We start from the raw sequence: 21,943 nt of genomic DNA, 5'->3' as shown, positions 1-21,943 counted from the left end.
TGCGGATACATGAAACCCCAGCCAGCCAAAGCAAGTGTGCACAAGGATGGATGCGACCTATGATCCATCACATCTCCCGTTGCCCCTCTCCGCCACGTGGTAAGCGTGTGTCGACGAGGTGTATGTATCACTCCCGAGACTTTGGGGCGCTCTTCTCTGTTAGGAAAGAAACCATGCTGACGGAAAGGCCCGCTTCGATAGGATGGATGGATCGCCCTTCTTCTTCTTCCTCATCATCATCTCTCGTCAGTCGCTTACGGCAAAGGGAGGTCAGGGCACACTGTATTATCTGGGGGTGCAAGGCGACAGCCACTAGACAAAGCACGTTCGGAAACACACGCAGAAGAACCACCCCAGCCACCTGGAGGGGGAAAGAGGGCAAAAAAAGGGGCCCCGGTGTCATTCTTTGGCGAGCTTTTGGAGGCGATGCTTCTCTAACGGCTGTGGACATGCATTCTGAGATGAGCCCGCTGCATCAGGAAGTTTTGATCGATCTTTCATTTGGTGCAGAAGGGGGCCAATCTGCAAGCGACCCTTTCGGGACGTTGTACAGGACACCACTGCCTCCCACTACGCGACAGCACGACGTAACAGACAAGTGAGACTGGCCAATCTTCACCAAGAACAGCATCGCACACAGCTGCATTCTTGACCTTTCGTCTGACCTACCCTAGCCCCATACCTACTGGGCTGGGTGATACCTACCTAGGTAGAGGCTTTTCGTCTGAAAGTCCTGGCTGGCCCCCCCGCCCGGACGGCAATCAGACAGACAATCTGTTTAATGCTTCAGCGCTGCTCAATGCGCGTCCCAGCGTGACCGTAAGCTCTAGGTATGTAGGTGGTAGGTAGGCAGGTGTAGACGACGTGCTGCGGGATGTGGGCACCCCCATAACCATCCATAGCTGGGGTCCTGGGGTTGTTTACCAACTATAGTGTATACAGTCCCCTTATTATTTTTTCCCACTCCCTCCTCATGTGCTCCGTGCCGCCACGCTATCAAGCTGACTCATTTTTCAGTCTCTCATCGTGACTTTGAAAAGAGTGCAAACTACTGCCAAGTCAGCAACTTGAAGGGTCATGTGATGTGACACATCACAGCACTTTCTCAGATGCCTCTCTGTCTTCTTACCAAGTTCTGCATAGTCCTTCCTGCATCGTCAAAGGGGACCCCATTCGGTTCTCGGTTGTGGTCGAATTCGGACCGGACGGAAGGCCACTTCCACCCTGGGGAGTATCTGTACGTACCGGGTACTTTGCTTCTCCAGACACAGCCCTATGGTACCAATTCCCACCAGACTTGCATATGACGACCGTGCTGTTATTGGACCGATATCGCCCAAGAGCGAAGAGGCGATGATCAGCAGAGCGTCGCAAAGACCATGTGGAAAGACCCTGGAGTTCAAAGTCCGGGAGCATCTTTTGGATCTTGGCCCTTTTGGCCCCCCCTGCCCTGCTCTGCCCTGTCCTGCCCTGTCCTGCCCTTTGGAGCACCCAGCCGGCAGCCCGTTGCTCACGCAGCATTTGGGGAGATCGGGCAACCACACGCGCGCGCACACACACAAACGCCTGTCCGGTTCCGAGCGGCCATGGGCCAGCCATTGTGCAATGATCCTCGGGCGAGGAGGATCAATCAGCCCCTCCTCAAGCTGAGTACAACATACATGCACGAAGCAAAGCATCAGATCATCCCCCCTGGGTGGGCCACATAGGCTGTACATATTTAGAACATAGTTGATCTAGGGCTCATGAATATACACAGCTGTAACAGACTTTTGTTCCTACCAAGTGTTACTCAGCATGACGGCCTGAATAGATCGTTGGCGGCTGGTGAAACACGATTCTAGCGAACGGGAGGGAAAGAGAGCTCATCCCATGCATCGTCTATCACGCCGCAGGGTCTCAGAAGATAAAACAACGTCATGTTTTCCAAGCATCCTTGAGCAGTCACGATAGGCAAAAGATACGAGACTCATCATCAAATCAACTACATGAGCCGCGCACTTTCAGATGCCAAAGACTGCATACGTAATACTTTTTTCTTGGTTGCACAAGACCTGGTTCCTTCACTGCAATCGCTGCAGTCTTCTCTGCTGTGGGATCTCTGACCGCCAGTTTTAGTTGAACACAGCCGTCAGCATGCAAGGCTGGGCTGGGGGGGATATTCCTGCCAAGGCCAGGCAAGGTCATATCGGCAAACTTCCCTGGCCTAGATCGCCCTATATCATCATCCTCGTATTGTTTGGGCCAAGATATGATAGATGGCTTTTGTTTCTCTCTTTTCATCTCTTTGCATGAACTCGGCTCAACAGAGAGCAGCAATTAGTCAGAGTCGCGCAAGATGTTGTCTATTTGACCTGCCAACAATAATCACACATCAAATGCCAAGGCAGACCATCATTGGGCGAAACAACAAGGCAAAAAAAAAAGAAGCACAAGGTCAGCTGCCAAAACGTCCATGCCGCCGTACCTTGCACATAGACATATCTTACCCAACCACCAAGGTTCCAGGTCCCAATGTATGACAAGAAAAATTAGACAACCGCGTCTTGTGTACAAGTTGAGATGCATGGCGAATCTCGAGCGTAACCTCAGCCCGCCCCCCTTTCTATCTTTCCCTTGATTGAACTATTATTCCCTGAGTCCGAAAGCGAAAATACCCCTCTCAGCCTCTCTTTTTTTGCCCCGAGCGCCCAAAATATTTTTTATTCTCTAATTAATGCTAACCCTGTCACCAAAATTTCACCCCCCAATGCAGGACAAGCGATCTGACAAGTACTTTTTCTTTTTCTTGTGCCTTGGGTTCGGAAGCTCACAGCCAGCCGAGGACACCAAGGCTGAGCAATAGTGGCATCATCTTCTTCATCATATCTTTCAGCTAATCATTATGACAAGTTGACATTTGAGATGCGGGAACCTTTTTTTTTTTTTTTTTTCGTGTCCTCCTGCATATTCCACACCTTGTGCCAAATACATCCAAAATCGATAATAAGAGAGAGAAGGAGATCGCAATTTGTTTCCCATCCAACCCATTTGGGGTAATGGGTCTTGACTCGGAACGTTGTTTGCGTCTTTTCTTTAACCCCCCCTCTTATAGCTAGCTCTCAAGAGTGAGGTGACACACGCACACACATACACACAGGCACATGCGTGCTCTCTTCCCAGCAGATGTATCGCCTCATCTTGATTCCAGCTGTAGAATATCCAAAAGAGAAGAAGAATAATTGAATCATTTCTGTACTACCATGACGTGCTTTTCATGCCCCCTTCTCTCTTCATCTTTTCTTCCGTCATGTATTTTGCGGCTGACGACATACTTTATTGTGTGTATGCCCCCACCAGCGCAAAGCTGAACTCGACCTCTTAGCAACAGAAATGCCAAGGACAAGAGCTCTGGGGCGCCGGCGGTGTTGTCGTCGTGTCTCACCTGCACAATTTGTTTTCCCCCGTCCCGCCTTGTCTAGGGTTACCCAGCCCGCGCGCCGCAATTCATGCCGTGCCATGTAAGTAGCTGGTCTGATGAGAAGATGGTGAGAAATGGAGACTTGGTTGCGAACCGGATGGATCTCTTTGCATATTCTGTACTTTCTCTCTCTATCTGTCTCCCTTTTACGTGGGCCTAGCGACAAGAAAGAAAAAGCTGGGTGGTACAAATCGCAGAAAAAATGCGAGATGAGCCTCGTTTCGGCAGCCTGCATACAAGGCAAAAGCAGGGAAATTGTCCAATGTTTCTTTCCCCAATCCGAATCTCCGCTGGACAAATCAATGTCTTGCCCTGGTGCCGATCTCGTCCATTCAGAGACCTTGCCTCTCTGCCTGTAAGACCCTTGGACCTGCCTCGGTCGTTTCCGCCCAGCTGGGAATTGGGTGTCCTGTTTGTCTGTCTGTCTGTCTCACTCAGGGTGGCTTCTAAATGTTCGACGACTACATCAAAGTCTTCATATTGTTATTTCCGTCATAGCCGTGTTCTGATATTAATCTCTGCGTGTGAGAGTACCATGATGTATCCCGGCTTTCTATCATAATACGGTACCGATAAATGGGCCAGTTGGTCGCCTTGGGAAAGGCGGACGCCTCTCTGCTCTTCTTAACACTCTCACTCCGGGTTTCGGTCATCCTTTCTTTCTTTCTCTTTTTTTTCTTCTTTTTTTTTTCCATGTTGCTGGTAGGTCGGTCACAAGCACATTCTGATTGGGTTCGCCTTCTGAGAGGAGTCAAAAAAGTAAAAGGGATAAATTGAAAATGCATGCAAATAAATCTGCCGTAAAAGAAAACTTGTCGGCCAATTGCGCGATCGTGAGAGTCAGCAGTCACCCGTTGCCCGATTGTTGCCTTTCGGCTCGTTGCAGCAGATCCGTACTGCCCACCGAGGCCCCGTCCACTTTCGGCAGCAAAAAGGGTATTTGCAGAAATAAGGCATCTTTGCTCAGGGGGTTATCAACATGTGTCTCATGTTATTTCATTCTTCCTGCTTCTGTCTCGTTTTTGCTTTTTCCTTCTGGCACTCGAACAATGGCAGCGTCGATCTAATGTTGTGATACAATGCGGCCTTGATTGAAAAGTCGGACCGTGTCCACGTGATGCAAGTTGCTTTTCCTTCTTCTTCTTTTTCTTCCTCTCCTCCTCGGATTTTACTTATTGTGCGCGCACCAACGGCCGTAATTTCCTTCCTATCCTATCTCCGTATTTTTTATTTATTTTAGATAAATTTAGTATATTGTGCAACGACATGTATATTACTAATAAGCCCTGGCCATTGCGGCCATTCGTCTGAATACGTGTGTCGGCATGCGTTTTGGTAACACTTTTCTACTTCATTGCTCTAGCTCTTGTGTGGGTTCGTGTAGTTAATGTCTTGGACAAATGTATGTCGCAAATGTAACTTGAATGTCACTGGAGTGGTAGATGATAGATGAAGAAATCCAAAAAGCCCCCTCTTCACCGGATGACGGTTGCTAACGTTGTAACACACACACAGGGTTTTCTTTTTCTTCTCTTTTAACCGTTTACTCAATTTCCCCTGCCCAATAGAAGGCTCAGCGCAACATTGCCCGACAGGTCCTTTATTCATGGTATGATCATCTGATCATATCGGACCCTTGAGCAGGATTAAAAAATATTTCTACCCGCCTTGTCTTGTGTATCGAAACGTGGCATCTGCGCTACCAGAGGGATGGTGATTAAAAATTGGCACAGACAATATTTGATTATGCAGTCTTTTGTGGGACTTTGAAGAAACAATCATCCTGAAAGGGTACTTGAAGGGATTGCATGTTCATTTTTGTATGCATACTCCGTAGATCCAGTAGTCGAATTTGTACCATGCTGCCTCATTTGATACGCGAGCGTTGTTTACTGGATGGAAGAAGCATAACTGAAAGCTGTCAATTCACTGGTGCGACCAGTTGAATGCAGTTTACTTTCAAGTGGAAGAATATTCGTAGCAGAAGTATATTTATTACTAAATTCTGTTTAATACATTTTGTAGAAGAAAAATCTACCATTGGTCTTACAGTGTTATGCATATGACTAAACGTCCGGTACCATCTACTACGACTCATGTATAAGAAAGCCCAAAGAAAACGACTCGGTTCCATGTTACACACCCATGCGTAGAAAAGTCCAGTAAGCATTGCTAGGATTGACGCCATTTTGATCAGAGAATTGATAGCGGGCCAACTTCACTGTGACACCTGGTTACACGGCCTATCTCTCATCCAAGGCGCGAGCACACCGGTTATTTCCCATGACTGATCAGTCAGTCAGTCGATAGGATTTACAAGGCTTTCACGTCTGACAAGCTTGGGTCTTTTGGCTCAACTCTCTTGGGATTACACGTGACTACTGACTTGAGTTCCCCAGATGTTGATTTGTCAAAATATATTCAATGAAACTTGATATCACGAGCAGAGGATCACTATACAATCGTCGTGTACGAGATGCGTCACTTATGCGTCGTGGTCGTGACTCGGGTTGAGGTTATCTTTTTTTTCCCCCGTAATGTTACTGTAAACATGGAATACTCACCCGGATTTTGTGGGAGACATCTGTTTTGGGAACCTAGGAACTTTCGATATGCATCCGCTAGAATAGCAGATATGCCCAGATATTATAGGAGTATTGGAGTTTGTTTTCTCCCCGGTAGCTGTTACTATTTGCAATAGCGAGTATTTGAACGGTCCATGACCATTTCAACTGCATACCCCGAGGCAAGGAAACTTGCCCTGCTCAGACTCGCTGCATGTTTGCTACGTTTGTCTATGCAACTTTGGATGGTCTGCCTTGTCGGCTTTCATGGCCCGCCCATGCACAATTTGGGGCCAAGTCATGCAGTCAGAGTAAAGGATCCAAATTTGCCAGGCGAAAGACTGTCTATGATTGTTCCTGGAACTATAAGAGAGGGTTTCAGAGGAGAGGTTGCTTTTTGCTATAGAGGTGGCTATAGAATACATGATAAGATGGGGAAATGTCCACATGCAATGTTCTGATATCTCGGCCGGGATTATACAGTTACAGACGTGCATATCGCGACAGTCATTGATTCATTTCATGCACTGCACCCAAACATGCTTGTGTCTGCATGTATATATGTCGTGCTATTAACTACACCATCTTCTTGATACTGAATATCGCCGACTAATGAGAGGGTGAGGGTATCGCGGTAGGACTTTCCCCCCAAGCTGCATTTTGTTCTTCGTCCCGACGTCATCCTTTCATCCCTGGATATTCTCTCCTCCTCAGAAACCCGACGTAGGTTTGTTTTTGACCTATCCCTTTAATGATTCCTCCGCAGTCGAGCAAGGGGGCAGGTGGAGAGTGCATCAGCATATGCAGGAAGCATACATTGAAGCAAGCAAAACGGCAGGGCATTATGTAAGTAGATGCATTATATAGACGCATGCTGCAGGTATACAAAATTACTACATACATGGCCTGGCCAACCTAGGTGCCTAGTCATATGAACTTTTTCCCTTCGCAAGCTTCGGATCCGGCATTGCGGATCTTCCATGTCAAAATTCATCCTTCCAAGGTGGGTGTGGGGGAGAAGAGAAGTAGTCATTTTGGAGTACCTACAATATGCATAACGCAGAAAAAGGCCCTGTACTGCATGCATGATTTTCCCAAACGTGCAGGGCTGACAGGTGGAGGACTGATGATGGGGGGTGCAGTGCAAGGTTCCAGGAAAAGCCGGGTTTCTGGAAACTGTAAGAGGGGACAGGGACATAGAGGAAGAGAGGAAGAGAGGTAGAGAGTAGAGGAAGCTGTGCACGATCGCTTGACGCGGTAAATGTACAAGTCTACCTATGATCCCAAGCTCTCAAGAAAAGAAACCCGTGGTTATTGAATACCTTGGAAAGACATGTCAAAAAGATACCCATCAAAGCCTTTCCATGCTGGCTGTTCTAGGCACGTCGGCCCACCGTTCTCGGGAGCAGGTTGCAACAAGCAAAGACAGAAAGGATCGGCTTCGTCGGGTCTCCCTCGGAGAAATATATTACCAACAAGACACAAATGATATTGGAATCGACATGGAACTCTATTGTAGGGCCGTGGTGTGATCCGATTAGCCAGAGCTCCAGATGTATATCCATGGCACGCTTCTCTTTGGTAGTCGAAACAAAAAGCCTGATGGGTTGGGAAAGCCATCATGTGCAAGAGTCAATGGTGGTGTACATTGCAACAGTAACAGGTATTGACTTGTCGGATCAGGTGATGTTTGGGGTGTTTCTCCATTCGGGTGCGTGAATGCCTCCTCGTTTCTGTCAGTTAAAGTCTTTCAATAGGATTCTCAAGCCTGAGAGAAAGCAGTCTTGATCGAAAGAGTTGGGACTTCAATAGAGAAGGGTGACAGCTCAAACCACATGAACGGAAACTTCAGACAAGCTATCATTTCGTTGATGGCGATGGCATTTCTTTCCTTCTTTTCGAGTTCTTATCCGTGGCTCCGTTATCAGACTTGAAAGTGATAATCTGGATTGTCCATATTGTAGAGAGAGATATAAGTTGTCACATCACAGACGATGCCCATTAGCTCTCATCTACCTACCGTCACATTCGTTCCACTTTTGCACATTGAGTGGCCATGTAGAACAGGAATGCACGTGAAAATAAAGGTATATTGGACAGCTACCAATAGAAGCCAGGATTGTCAAAACACAAGCTAGGGGCCAAGTGGTCCATCAAGACGACAGTTTCAAGTCGATATCTCTTGAGATTCTATTGTGCTATTGTTCTGTAATCCGAATCGCTGAAATAAAACCCGAGTATAAAGCATTCCCTTCAGCTTTGAATATCCGGCCATTAACCTGTTCCTGGGAGGCCCAATGCGCCCTATGCACTCCGGCCGAATCGTACCAAGTCTGAACGCCCGGAGTATGCGATATGATATAATCGAAGAAAACCAAACCAGGGGTAATCCGAAAACAAAAAGTTTTTCAACAACTCGGTATCATTATATATCATACAAATCAACTCAGTCCACTTCGTCGTCATTTTGCGACGTACCGCCAGTCGGCGATAGACTCGAATTCGTGGGTTTCCGCAGGAGACCGCTGGCACCACTCCTCGCCCATGCCCCGTTAGTAACGACATTCATGGCCCGTTGCTCAGCTGTGCCTTGTTCCTCGTCACTACTGGTATCATAGTCGTCTTCAATATCGGCACCATATGGACTCAATTTCCTCATCGGAAATGAGCTGGCCGGCTCGTCGGCATAGAGATTGGGATCCCTCCCAAGCACTCTATCAGCCTTGGACGGGGTTTTCCTTCCAGTCGAGACTGTTGGAGAGGCGAGATACTGCCGGGTCACACCGTGCTGCTCTGGACTGTAATCCTGGTTCCGAATGAATGTTGGTGTTTCGGTACCCCAACCTGCCGCTTGCTCGCGCTGTCTCTGCTCCTCGCGGTCGCGAGCTATCTTTTCCCGAGCCTCTAGCCACTTTGGACTCGCTTCCCAGGCCCAGCCATCGCCCGTAGTATTCATAATAGGCAATGCCCAAAGAAGAGCCGAAGGTCCAAATAGATGGAGAAGATTCCTCTTGGCGCCAAGGTCAAACGCACTGGGCAGCTTGTCCGAATCTTGCTCGTCAAGATATTCGTCGTATCGTTTCCTCGCCCGTTGCCTCTCCATTTCCTCAAACGTCATGTGCGCGTTGGGTCGGAAATGATCGTGACCCCCGTCCATGCTCACCCTGACCTCCCCCTCCTCCGGTCTGGTAACCCCAGGGATGGCATTTTGGTGGATATCCAAGAGCTGCTGACCATACTTGGGCAAGGCATAGCCATCGCCGTTGTGTTGTGCGTTGTAGGTTTGGTGCAACTGTTTCCGTATAGGCGATAAGTAGCGGGTCTTTTCGAGGCACTCGATGGTTGTCTGGCCTCTGCTGGCCAGCAATATATGCCAGCTGCAGAAAGCGCCAACCACTATACCGATGATGCCGGATATGACGGCCAGCATGATGTAGTTGACAGGCATGAAGGTCTGGACGTATTGCGTCTCAGCTACCAACTCGTAATAGACCCATGATCCCGAGACGGCAAAGCTGTAGAAGCAGAAGAGCGACGTGTAAATCAGGAACAGCAGAAAGGCCTTGTGGTTGTGCAGGCCAATGCAGGTGGCAAGCCATGGGCAGTGGTGGTCCATCTTTAGAACACATCTCTTACACGTGCTGCAGTGGTGGGCACGGTCGGGCTTCCGGGCCTGACACTTTTTGCAGAAGCGCAGCTCGCCATTAGACTTGACGGTGAAGGAGGTGGCGGTCGGCGCGGCATTCGTGGGTAGCGTCGAGTAGCCATAGGCGTTGGTGGTGCTGCCGGGATCGGTGAAGACGGCTGTTGTGTAGCACCAGTTCAGTAGAAGATAGAGCAAAACACCGCCTATCGATGATTGCGTTCCTAGCAGGTGGGAAGCATCCGGTTAGCATCCGGTAATGAAACGGCAAAGAAGTCTCGCAGATGCAGGACAGCACAACACAATACAACAGGTTTGCGACCTACCGATCCAACTTGATTTCGGTTTGCTGTTACCGATACTGACGACAACCCAGACAGCCCATGTTGTCAAGCCGTACACAAATGCCAATGGAAAGTAGGTTATGCAGGAGCAGCAATAACGCTCGATTCTGCGAGCCCATCGGCGGGCCATATTTGGCGGGAAAGACGACGAGGGAGATGCGGGCGGATCCTCGTCCATGAAGTGTGCGCCCCCGAGTCGTCAATGCAATCGATGGATGCTGCGATGCGAATAGTGATGGAGGTTTTGCCTGGACGCAAAAGCAGGCAAGTCTCTCTTCTCTCTTCTCTAGCGTGAGGTCCAGGCTACCTCATATTTGGATGGTGTAAGTGAATGCGAGATTATGGTTATTATGGAGATTATTCTTTTTGGGGGATAATCTGACACGTTTGACGAAAATAGAGACAGACAGGCTTCTATGCAAAAGAAAGAATGTGGAAGGATGCGAAAGGCTGACCAATGCTGTCAAACAAAACAGACAGAGAGACAGATGCTTGCTTGCTTGCTAAGCTTGTCGTGCTGTGTGTGTGTGGTGTATGCTGTGCTGTAAAATGTCCCACCAGCAAGCTGGAGCAGTGGAGAGAGACAAGACGATTCAGCACTGGACGCGCAGCCAAGTCCAGCCCAGCGCCCATTCGTGGTGGAGCTTTAGCAATCCTCTAGCAGTGCTTATTGCCTACATGACCTAGTAGCCCGGGTGCTTCTTCCCAAACTCCGCAGCCTGTCAGAGAGGGAAAAAAGAAAAGAAAAATGCTGGACGGAATAGGGGAGGGGCTCAGCTCAGCTCAGCCCAGCTAAGAACGCGCGCCCCAGACAAGCCCAAAGAACAAAGCTCGTGGCGGTGCACGGATACATCGGCGTCAACCCCAAAGGCAAAAGGCTCAAAAAGTGCCCGCAACCCGCATCTTTCCTGCACTCCAGATCCGCAACAGACCTGCCTCGTGGCTCAACCGATCTAAAACTCCTAGCTCTCTGACTAAATTCTTAATGGAAGATTCTTCCTTCTCAGGGGTAATAACAGGTGCTACCTACCTATCTACCTATCCGCTGTGCTTTGGGTCTGTTGTTTTCCCTTTGCTATTCGAGTAAGACGATTTTCAACAATACTGCCGTTCCGGTCGAGCCGAGGAATTGATTCCGGAGCCTTGGCGAAAGCCTGTGAGAAATTACTGAAATATAATGTACACTTGTTTTTCCTTCCGCAAATAGCGTCTCCTTGAATGGCATAGCAAAGTCGGTTCATCTAACCCATTCCTGTCCATCTGGGAGCCAAAAAGGCAATAGTGTAGATATCTTGAGGGGGGGCCGCTTGACTCGCCGTTGCCAACCGGATCCAGACGAATCTCAGTCGCACTCGGCAATGCCACGTGGTAATTACACCCGTTTCTATTACCGATGCCACACTGGCTAGTCGGGAATCAAAATGATGGAAGGATTCTTCTTCCGGTAGAAAACTAGAATACATTGCTTGCCGGCTTCTCGACGGTCCCAATGGCTCGGCTGCGTCACTGGCTCGGAATATGGTGATCGAGACTGTGGCTAGTGCTAGTAAGCAGGCTGCTTGACCACAAATGAAACCCATAAATCATCACTTTCGATATCATAAACAAACCCGAGGCAATGAAAACATGACTGAGGTTTTCAGACCGGTATAAGAAGACAATACGTTTACCAATTCATATTTTGATGTTCCCGGAAAACAACGACATGCTTAGGGACAGACCGAGGTTTGGCTGATTGTCAAAAACATCAGTCCGGGGAACCATTCCAACATTGAAGCTTGCAGTCTTTCAACAGCAGCCAGTGAGGTCCTGAAATGGTGTTGATGAGTTGTCTCGTACTGTTGCTCTAAGCTGCATGGGCTATCATGGTCTTCTCAGAGTTCTGCACAAGTAAAAGGGTCGCTGCCTCTGATCTACCGCATCGAGCAGCCTAATATACAATGTCGGATGCATCATTGCGAGTGTTGTTGGATACATCTGCCTGGGTGAACTTGAAGATCGTTGGCACACTGGCTGCTACCATGAAATGCTGCTACAGGCGTCTCATTTCTGGCTGTCGACTATTGAGATAAGTAGCCAGGAGCGCATAGTCAGTCGTTGTCTACTGGATAATACTCGAAAAAAAATTGATTCGTACGTGATATTAGACACTATGAAGAGATCTAGCATTCACTTCTCGTAGAGACAAGGCAGTAAATTACGACCATCTTAGCCCCTCATGTCCTGTGAGTTATCGACGCGACAAGAATAGAGGCAGAGATGATCCTGCGCTGTGACCGTCTCTTCTTGCAGTACATGACTGTGAATGGCCAGCGACTCGTTCCTTGGCCAAACAGCAGTGAGTGCTCAGGGGTAAATACACGATGAGAACGAGCTCAAGTTCGAGTGAAAACTTGCCCAGTGAGCTGTTAGCTTCGAATGTCTGATCCCAGTTCATGGACGATGCATATGTCCGAGAATCAATGCGTTGATAATACTTGGCTTGTGTTAAATACCTGTTTCTGTAAATACTCTTGGTATTCTTGGTTTTCCCCTGCACTGATAAAATAGAGTTCCAAGCAGCTCGAAATCACGAATTGCTATAATCTTGCGTGCTTTGCGGTTTCCAATTCGACATAAAGATTCATTTCCCGTGCCTGAGAAGATATCTCCTGGAGAATACATGTCTAGTTTGTTCATCATAGCCAGAAGTACGTATCGAAGTCGTACTTAAATAATAAAGATGGTATTAACAAAATCAAAAGCGTTCAGCGCTCAGCTCTACTGGCTTTTCCCGACTGTCTAGTTGAACTCCGCGTGCAAACTCGTCCGGGAGCTCTGGTCTCATACTATGCCCATGAACCTCGCTTCTTGAGACCCCATGCAATTCGGGCTTATCTGTGCCTTGAGAGCTCTCCTCCTGCTGGCTGAGTCTGAGTCGCTGCCAGCGAACCGTGAGGTAGACGAGACTAGCCAGGAGCAAGAATGCACCGACAACTCCAAGGGCGATACCCGCTTTGGCCCCTGACGAGAGACCAGTATCTGTAGATCCCTGGTTATCATGCGTCAAAGGCGCAGAGGTCGAAGCAGTAGGACTAGTCGCACTGGTAGCCGCTGGGGGTGACTGAGTCGAAACTGAGCTTGGAATCCCGATTCCCGCGACTTGAATGCCATCAAAACCACCCCCTGCGCCATACCAGGCGCTGACATCGATCCTGAAGGTACTGACGGATACATTATTGACAAAAATGAACTCCTGGAATGCGATGCTCGAGTTGTCGCTGAGCGGACATTCACTGGTGCAAAATGCATCATCTCCGATTCCCGGGTCGGTGTAGCTGAGATTTGCTATGCTGCCTACAGGAATAGCGCTGAATGTCCATGTTTTCGTTCCACGTCCGTCTACGTGAGTATTGTAAAGTCGAACACTTGAGGGTTGGAAATTATAATCGAACGATGCTTGCCAGAAACCAGCCGTATTGTCTTCAAGAAGCCAGGTACTCGATGACTCACTCGTTGCTGTGGCGTTACACACTTGGATAACATTTTTAGGGTCGCTATACTCTGTTGATGATGTTGAAGATCCAGCAGTAATCGTGATGCTTTCTAGATTGATGAGCTGTACGTCACTCGGCAGATCCCAGCTACAGCTTGAAGATGACGCGGCACTCGTAGAAACTGTCGAAATCAGCGGCATTTTCAGTGTACTTTGATGTTGAAACTGGGTACAACAAATTCGATAAAAAAAAGGTGTCTCTCGACAAAGGCGGGGCGAGATAGATGAGGACATCAAAGGGAACTGTGGGCAAGCAGCGAAAAATCTTCCTACTATTGAACAAGGTCGTATTGTAGCCCCCAAATTCCTGACCGCGATGGAAATGCCACATTATTCAAAATTACAGAGGTTGGGCGATCATTGAAACCGTGTGGCCGCATGTATTACTGCCCCCAATGCCTTGGTCAGGGATTCTCGTGAGATATGCAACCGCAGGAATCTCGACTCTCCCACACCTTTGGCATTCAACATCCTCAAATTTTCTTCCACCTTCTGCCGCGAGACAACTAGCATCAGAGCAAACACCATTTTGCCTTTCACCTCAGTATTTCCTGTTGCTTGGCTATACTCAGTGGACGAGCGCTTTCCCAAATGCAATCAAATTGTGGAAGTGCCCACCCCGAGACTCCAGTCGTACATACTGTATGCATCGATCTGGTGAGCGCGTGCTCGCAGACGGGGATCAATCCTTTGGCCACCTTTCGCGGTGTACACAGATAATCACCTACAGTACACTGTAGGCAGTCAAGCATCCTACAAGGTAGGAAACTGAGGGGGGGAAACAGGCCCCGGGAGGGATATAAACCTACGAATTTCAGCGTTGTCGACTGTTTCTCGTTGCGCTAAATCCAACCCAAGTGATTGATGTTTAGCAGTCCCAGCCGTCACGGTTGGTAAAATGCTGGAGTAATTCTCTGACTTCTAAAGGCCGATTTCAAGGCAGCGACGGAATCTGATGACTTCGCCCTGGTTCAGAGCGAATTATTCGGAGGTTGCCCCAACGCCCAAAACATTCTGGAGCCTTGTCAGGCTGTACGTCTGAGTGTAGCTGCGCGTTGAGACTTGCATTGCTCGCGAGGACCAAAAGAGCCTTGCAGCGTGATGAAAGTACGCCACGTTGAATTGTCAGCGAGCCAGAGGTGTCTTTCAACTTTGAGTGGGTGACCTTGTGAGGTTACAATTTCCGGACTCTTGCACCACGATGTAGATATTTCGTGGTGATCTCTATCTGCATATATTGATGCAGGGGCGCTGGAGATGCCCACTAAAAGTGGCTGTGGGGGCTGAACTTAGAGTGGCTCAGTGGTCCAGATAAGACTTATAAGAAGCCGTAGTCTGTATCACCGACTCTCCAAGTCAATACGATATGTGTGTTACTTTTCACTGACTTGCAAGTACAAGTGCAACTCCTGATGAACCTATGTAGTACTGTGCACTTGATGAGAACGACACAGCAATGTTCTAGGATACAGGCAATGTTGAGCTCGGGTTGGACGATTTTCGTCCATTGGTTAATACATCTTGGGGTGTGACTTGAATGAGAAACGGGACTCAGGACCTGAGATGAGCAGATCGCATAAATGGAAGCAGACGTTGATGCTGCACACGCCGCACGGCATCGAGGCCTCCCACTTTGCTTTGAGCATACCGAGAGCCGCCGGCACATTAGCAATGATCTTAAGAGAAATGAGGACACTTGTTGAAAGGCAGTGTAAGGCAATCGTACGACTGCTTGCGACTCAAGACTGGGTTTCTTTTGATTCACAAAATTATTAGGGGAGGACGAGAGCCACATACCAAGAAGTAGTCCATCAAGGCATGACTGGGATTTTGCCTGTTCGCTCGGCGGAGTTCTTCTCGTGTTTCTGCGCGCAATCAAAAGACGATTGGCAATTGCAGCGTGTTCTGCAAAAACGTTTTCGAAAGAATCAAACTTGCAATGAACACACAACGCATGCTGTGCTCCGAAGCGCTGTGTTGGAGATGATGCATGTATCTGCAATATACGTGACAAAAATAGAAGAATGACTATATTCATTCTAAAGAACGTGCGAACTTTGTCGAGGTTCTAGACTCGGGCCTAGAAGTCTTGCAAAAGCTCCCATACGAGGGCGATCCTTGCGTGAAACGTCCATTTGCCGAGATCAAGGTTGCAGTGACTCGACACAGCCCACTGGTCCCTTGGAAACCGCTTGGATTGAAGATTGAAGGTGCCTTTTAATGATTGGCACGGTGTCTCTCAGTGCGCGCGCGGTCGAAGGTTGTGTGCTGCTCAAAATTTCATTCTCACACTTCCAGGAGCCACTACATAGAGGTTGCATCCTTGACACTTGTCCAACGAATCAGACTACGATAAGCCCTTTCTAAATTCTGCCCCTTGCATGTGAAGAGATAGCGGCGCATCCGTTCAGTGTCCAGTGGCGCTCGAGTTTGTGAGATAGCGGCACGGGCTCGACGGGATGGCTTGTCAGGGGTTGCACTCGAGCAAGCCACAATCAGACATTGAAACAAAAGACCCGATTTATTTGGGGGTCTTGGGGGTTCATCTGCTGCTGCTTTGATGAATACTGATTCTGAGTTCATCTTTTACATACCGCCCAACTGTGTGTGAGAGTGCACCGTGTCACAACATCTGGCCATGGGCCAGTCAAGCTTGTAATGCTGAGGCGTGTGACTGAGGCGAGTCACTGGTGAGGCGCGTAATAGTTGGGTGACCCAGGCGGCTGAGAGCACGCTACAGGCTCAGGCCTATTACGCACCTAGGTCGTGTAGTGTTCAAGTTTGTCGTAAACATGCGTACGACTGACTGTCCAGTGTCTGCACCGTCTGATATGTCGATTACCATACGCTAGAGATCTTCTTGGTCTTGATAATAATGCTCGGAGATCGCAGGCGCATACTACAGACTCCCCGCAAATTGTGTCAACTTTGGACCCTGGACGATCTGTATTGTGACGGTTATTCTTGCCCTCCCCTGGAGGATTTCCAAGGTTGTGAAGCTGCTGACGGCCGTTTCGTCAGTCCGGGAAGTTTGTATCGTCCAGCGACATCATCTTTGATCCACTTCAGAGCTGTCATACTCGACTATTGATTGCGAATGGGGATGAACAAGTTTCCCATTCCAACGCGTACGTGGAGATCAACAAATCGCTCATTGATCAAGGTACTCACCCTCTGCGTGTGGCAGCTAGAAGTGCCAATTGTGAGGCATGACGTCAGTTTTTGACAGGGCGTTTTTTTTTTCCTGGTCCAGGTCGGCCGTGGGGGTAATAACTCCGGTAACTCCCACGATAATTCTCAGCCAGCCATTTTTGGCAGAGTGACTAGAAGAACAAGGTGCCTGCCAAGGGTAGGGCCCAATCGGACGAGATCAAAATCGGGAGCCCGAGCCTCGGCTGGTAGAGTATACTGTACAGTATTTGTGAAGCACCTGCAATGCCCCATCGTCCATAAGGGAGGTTGCGCGTACGGTGGCATCTCTATGGAGTATGCAGGCAAGGTAGGAAAGCAGCGGTCTAATTCAGCTTGAATGCTGCCCTGGTGTGAACGCTGATCATTTCGTGTTACAGAGTGACACGCATAGGCGATAACACGGCAAAACCATACCACATTGTTGACGTGTGTGTCGTCCTATATTAGTCGTATCCACTCCCGTCCGCGCCGTGCCTTGAACGCCATAAAAAAACGCTGAGCTAGTGTAGGTAGGCAGGCTCATAAACCAGGTTTAGCACTGCGGTATGGCGACCCGGTGGGCAGCGAATAGGATGACCAGCCTTGATCCGGGAGCTGAGACAACTGAAGAGACGGCGGCACTGTGTCGACTGAGGCGCGCCTACACCGTTTTGGTCCCTGCGTCAGACCCCTGGATGTTGGTGAAATGAAGACTTGATGCGGTGCGAGCAAGAACATTGGCTCGTGATAATCGAAAATGTTGTTGTGCTGTTGCGCTTGATACAATCTCTGGTTCCCTGATTGAAAGGATGATGAGATACGCAACAACACCAACTGCAATGCCAAGCAAAGCGGCGGAAGGCAAACAATATCATCATCATCGGTCCGTTCAATACGTATGTTGCCTGACGTGGCGTTGTGATGAAGGGTTCAAGTATGTAATGTAGTGTAGGGCTGTTAAAAGCAGCTCGCAGACTATTACTTTAGCGGACAAATTGGCTTGAATAGATTTTGATGCAATGGGGAAGGGAGAGAAAGGACTGGCCGGTCGCCACCCGCTGATGCATTTTCGCCAGCGGATAACTCATCCAAACGGGATTGCCTTGTTGATTTTTCTTGTTGCTTGTAGTTCAGGGATGGGAACACCAAAAAGGGGCTACCATCCTTGAATGGCTGTCGTGGCATGTTGTTATCTTTTCACAAGCTGCAAGTAACCAAGACATTCCTTGTGTGTTTTGTTTGTAGTGAATGGACTTTTTTATGTGTTCCCTTTGCGGATGTCCAAATAGAGTTCGCTGTCCCCCACTGAATACTGTGGTGCACTCGGGAAGTGGAATCATTAATCGGGTGGTAAGACCAGAAAAAAAAACAGAGAGTAAAACAGCGATCTATTCGGCTCGTCCAGTCAGCCCGCAAACTTACTTCTGCCGAGTTTCAAGGACAATCTAGAGATTTGCACAAACGGGCCTGGGAGAGATCTTACGCGCCGTGCATTTTTCGTTGAATCCGAGAAACAAAGAGATGGATGCAATTTTTATCGCATACACACCAGTAACCACAGTGGTAGTACTACAGTATCTGATACAAGTGTTGGCCCACGCAAGCTAAGGACTGGCCCGGCTGCTTGGCAAAGGTCCACAGAGACCCGCTGCCGAGAATCGCCTATCAAAATTTGAGCGAGCTGTGGACCTGCAAGCGCGTCATCAGTCCTTACTGTGTGTGAGACTGGCTGGTTCATCCACTGGATCGTGGATGGGAATCAAGGAGATCCACTGATTCAATCGGTCGTCGGGGGGCCACCCACTACAGCTCTTGTTTCCATTCTGGGTTCAGTCCACTGAGTTCAGAGGGAAGCTGCACGCAACCAAGCAAGCTTGGCAAGCTATGGCGCATAGGTGGTCCTGGGGGGGGTTACCCAAAAATACTAGATCTGAGATTTGTTCACCTCTTGATCCTTTGATATGTCCGACCCCGAGTGCTCGAACAATCGAGACCACCCATTCTCCATCTTTCCTCTCCACTGCATTCTTTTCCATTTTTACACAAGATCTACCTATTGTCTCTGGAGACCAACATTCGTTTTTCACTCTTCCTTCCGTCAACTCCTCAACTTTTCCGTCCCAGGCCTGCAGGCTCCTCTCATCCTCACTATTGCACCACTAGGCCAACCGCCGCCAAAATACACCAATATACGGACACCTCGAGGAACCGAGTGTGGTTTATATCTCTTGGTGTGACAGGGCCGGTCCAAATCACCTCCCAACGATATTATTTATTAACTGAGCGCCGCTTCAGAACGACGCTTCGAACTCCAAGCAGTCAATACACTGCCTATGCACTTCCAGTTGGACGCAACATCATAATTCGTCTCATTTAGACCAGCATGGTTGCACCACCTCGCGCTGGATCATCCTGGTCGGATGGCGCAGCACAAACGGGCTCACAGGATATGGATGAGAAGGACAACTCGCCTACCCTGACACATATTCCTACAGTCTCGGATACGGCAGTAGATCAGCACCACGAAATTGACAACGAGAAGGAGAAATTCCCAAACCTCCGCCTGCAATTACCCAGAGAAAGCATGGACAGAGCATCCAGCGAGGCTCGGTCTCCCAGTGGATATTTATCGCCAATGGAAGAGAACAGGGATCGCGAGCAGGCTACACGTCTGGTAGATGATTTGACCATGCTTCAAATTCAGCAGATGGTTAGCAACCAGGAAGAACAACACCTCGCTCGATCCGTCTCCAAGGTTCGCTCAAACCAAGAGATTGTCCAGGAAGATGTCTTTAATGCGCCAGCTCCTGGAGTCACCCTTGGTGGGCCTCCCTCGGAAACGCCTCCGAGCAAACTAAACGCAATCTTCAAGTACTTGAAGAAGCTTCCCAGAGTAGTGAGATACTTTATGTACTTGCTCCCCATCACTGCAATTCTCCTCATCCCCATCTTCATGGGCATCTTCCTCGACCCACGACACCAAACGCCGGTAGGAGGCAAGGGCGGAACACAGCTTCTCTGGTTCGGCATCTGGTTGGAGATTGTCTGGTTGTCTCTGTGGGCGGCCCGTATCATGACTGCCATCTTCCCCTTCGTTGCCAGGTTCGCCGCTAAGGTCGTCGGATCTGGAAATCCTAAGAAGTGGATGGCCATGGGCAAGTCGCTCGAGCTCCCAACAGCGCTCTTCCTTTGGATGCTTGCCGTGCTCATCTCATTCCTGCCCGTGGTTGACGATGAAGCACACAAGGTCTCTGCTGGTGGCGATGACCCCTATCCTAGTGTCGGCTGGATCAGTACCGTTCACAAGGTCATTATCGCCCTGTTCATCTTTGCCGTCCTCAACTGGGCCGAGAAGATTATTATTCAATGGATTGCCAACTCTTTCCACTTGCGGACGTATGCTACAAGAATTGAGACAAACAAACAGAGCATCGCGTACCTCGTACACCTATATGTGCACAGCAAGGACATATTGGTGTCTGAAGATTCCGTCAAGAACTCACCAGGCCTCACAGGATCGGGTACACGCACACCGATGAAGTTTTTCCAAAACAATGCTCGCCAGGCTTTCAACAAAGTCGGTGATGTTGCCAATCGCGTTGCTGGCGACTTTACTGGGCGGGAAATTCTACTCAGCAACCATCCTCGCAAGGTTGTATCCGAGCTGCTCAGGTCTTCTAGTTCTGCTCAGGTGCTGGCGCGTAGACTGTTTCGCACCTATGCGAAGTCGGACTCTGACGTGCTGCGCCCCGATGATCTGAATCCTGCCTTCCCTACCCCTGAAGATGCAGAGAATGCTTTCGGTATCTTCGATCGCGACTTGAATGGTGATGTTTCCATGGATGAGCTGGAAGCTTTCTGCGACGAAGTCCACCGCGAAAAGAAGGCCATTGCTGCGTCAGTCAAGGATCTCGACTCAGTAATTCGCAAACTTGACCAGGTTTTGGTTGTCGTTGTCGTTGTCATCACCATTGTTGTTTTCATTTCGATAATTTCGGCCTCTGCTGCCACGGCACTTACCTCTGCTGGAACAGTCATCCTCGGTAAGCTCTCTCTTTTCTATGCACATGGTAGCATATGTATACTAATCAAGTAATTCAGGTCTCTCTTGGCTCCTCCAAGCCACTGCCCAAGAGTTCTTGCAGTCCATCATCTTCGTCTTCGTCAAGCATCCCTTTGATATTGGCGACCGTGTCACCATCTATGGTAACACTGGAGCCGCAGGAACCGGAGACGACTACTACGTGACGGCGATTTCTCTACTCTACACCGAATTCAAGAAGATGGAAGGTCACATTGTCCAGGCTCCCAACTCGATTCTCAACACTCTGTTCATCCTCAATCACCGACGATCTGGACAACTGGCCGACGTATTCGAGTTGAGAATGAAGCACGGTACTCCTAGGGAACATATCGAGGAACTTCAAGCAAGAATGTCAGAGTACGTTCTGGAACACAGGCGTGACTTCACCAGCAAGATCATTACGGAAATGAAGGGAGTGGAAGATGCCTACTGTATTACGGTCAACTTCATCTGCTTCCACAAGTCCAGTTTCCAGAATGAGCTGCTTCGTCTGGTTCGCCACAACAAATTCGCACTGGAGCTGATGACGCAGATGGTCAACATTGGTATCGAGCAGCCGAGACGACAGTACCAGATTTCCGGCCGGGACTTCCCTGTTTACCAATCCAATATTCAGCCACCGGCCTATGAGGCCAGCAATCAGCCGGTTGACTACTCGAAGCTTTCGGCATCACGACGCGCCCGCTCCGGTTCCCGAGTTTCGTTACCAGATCAGGATTTCTACCAAGATGTTTTTGTTGGCCGTAGAACTCACCCACATTTCGCCCATCCTCCACGGATTGCTGAGGAGGAGCCTACTGCAAGTGGTGCTAACCCTAACCTCGAGCGCACGGCTAGTCTGGCATCTGGCAGCCAGCATGGTGGTCACGGCCATAGACTGTTCGGTAGAACCATGACCATGCGGAGTGACCGCCGGAGCGACAGGGCAGATATGGTTTAAGTCTGTTCTTTTTATTTTCCATCTCGCAAAATCGCCGATACGTACACGGAACACTTCATTGCACACACTGCGAGAATTTCTGTCCTTCAATTTTTCAACTTTTCATGATAACGAGAATGTACTTTAGAGCTTCATTGCGACCCTTACTTTTCGCAGCGAATGGGTAAAACGATAGAAGCTAGATATAGAGCGCACAAGAATA

General features: G+C 49.0%; 4 protein-coding genes across 4 annotated transcripts; 1 reads left to right on the top strand and 3 right to left on the bottom strand.

Moving 5' to 3' along the window:
* Nucleotides 1-1,125: 1,125 nt before the first annotated feature.
* On the bottom strand, nucleotides 1,126-1,599 carry PFICI_11084 (uncharacterized protein; the record flags this gene model as incomplete). The annotated part of the gene is made up of 1 exon (XM_007839665.1): nucleotides 1,126-1,599. The coding sequence occupies one exon, from the start codon at nucleotides 1,597-1,599 to the stop codon at nucleotides 1,126-1,128; it is 474 nt and encodes a 157-aa protein (XP_007837856.1).
* A 6,871-nt stretch (nucleotides 1,600-8,470) lies between these two features.
* On the bottom strand, nucleotides 8,471-10,141 carry PFICI_11083 (uncharacterized protein; the record flags this gene model as incomplete). The annotated part of the gene is made up of 2 exons (XM_007839664.1): nucleotides 8,471-9,891; nucleotides 9,994-10,141. 2 exons carry the CDS (start codon nucleotides 10,139-10,141, stop codon nucleotides 8,471-8,473), a joined length of 1,569 nt encoding a protein of 522 aa, XP_007837855.1.
* Nucleotides 10,142-12,748: 2,607 nt separating this feature from the next.
* Nucleotides 12,749-13,687, bottom strand: PFICI_11082 (uncharacterized protein; the record flags this gene model as incomplete). The annotated part of the gene is made up of 1 exon (XM_007839663.1): nucleotides 12,749-13,687. The coding sequence occupies one exon, from the start codon at nucleotides 13,685-13,687 to the stop codon at nucleotides 12,749-12,751; it is 939 nt and encodes a 312-aa protein (XP_007837854.1).
* Nucleotides 13,688-19,100: 5,413 nt separating this feature from the next.
* PFICI_11081 (uncharacterized protein) lies at nucleotides 19,101-21,741 on the top strand (the record flags this gene model as incomplete). Its single annotated transcript, XM_007839662.1, has 2 exons — nucleotides 19,101-20,760; nucleotides 20,819-21,741. 2 exons carry the CDS (start codon nucleotides 19,101-19,103, stop codon nucleotides 21,739-21,741), a joined length of 2,583 nt encoding a protein of 860 aa, XP_007837853.1.
* Between the last annotated feature and the right edge of the window lie 202 nt (nucleotides 21,742-21,943).

The sequence above is a fragment of the Pestalotiopsis fici genome (assembly GCF_000516985.1).
Source record: "Pestalotiopsis fici W106-1 unplaced genomic scaffold PFICI_Scf_8, whole genome shotgun sequence".
Taxonomy (NCBI): Eukaryota; Fungi; Ascomycota; class Sordariomycetes; order Amphisphaeriales; family Sporocadaceae; genus Pestalotiopsis; species Pestalotiopsis fici.
This window is presented reverse-complemented; position numbering and strand designations above follow the sequence as displayed.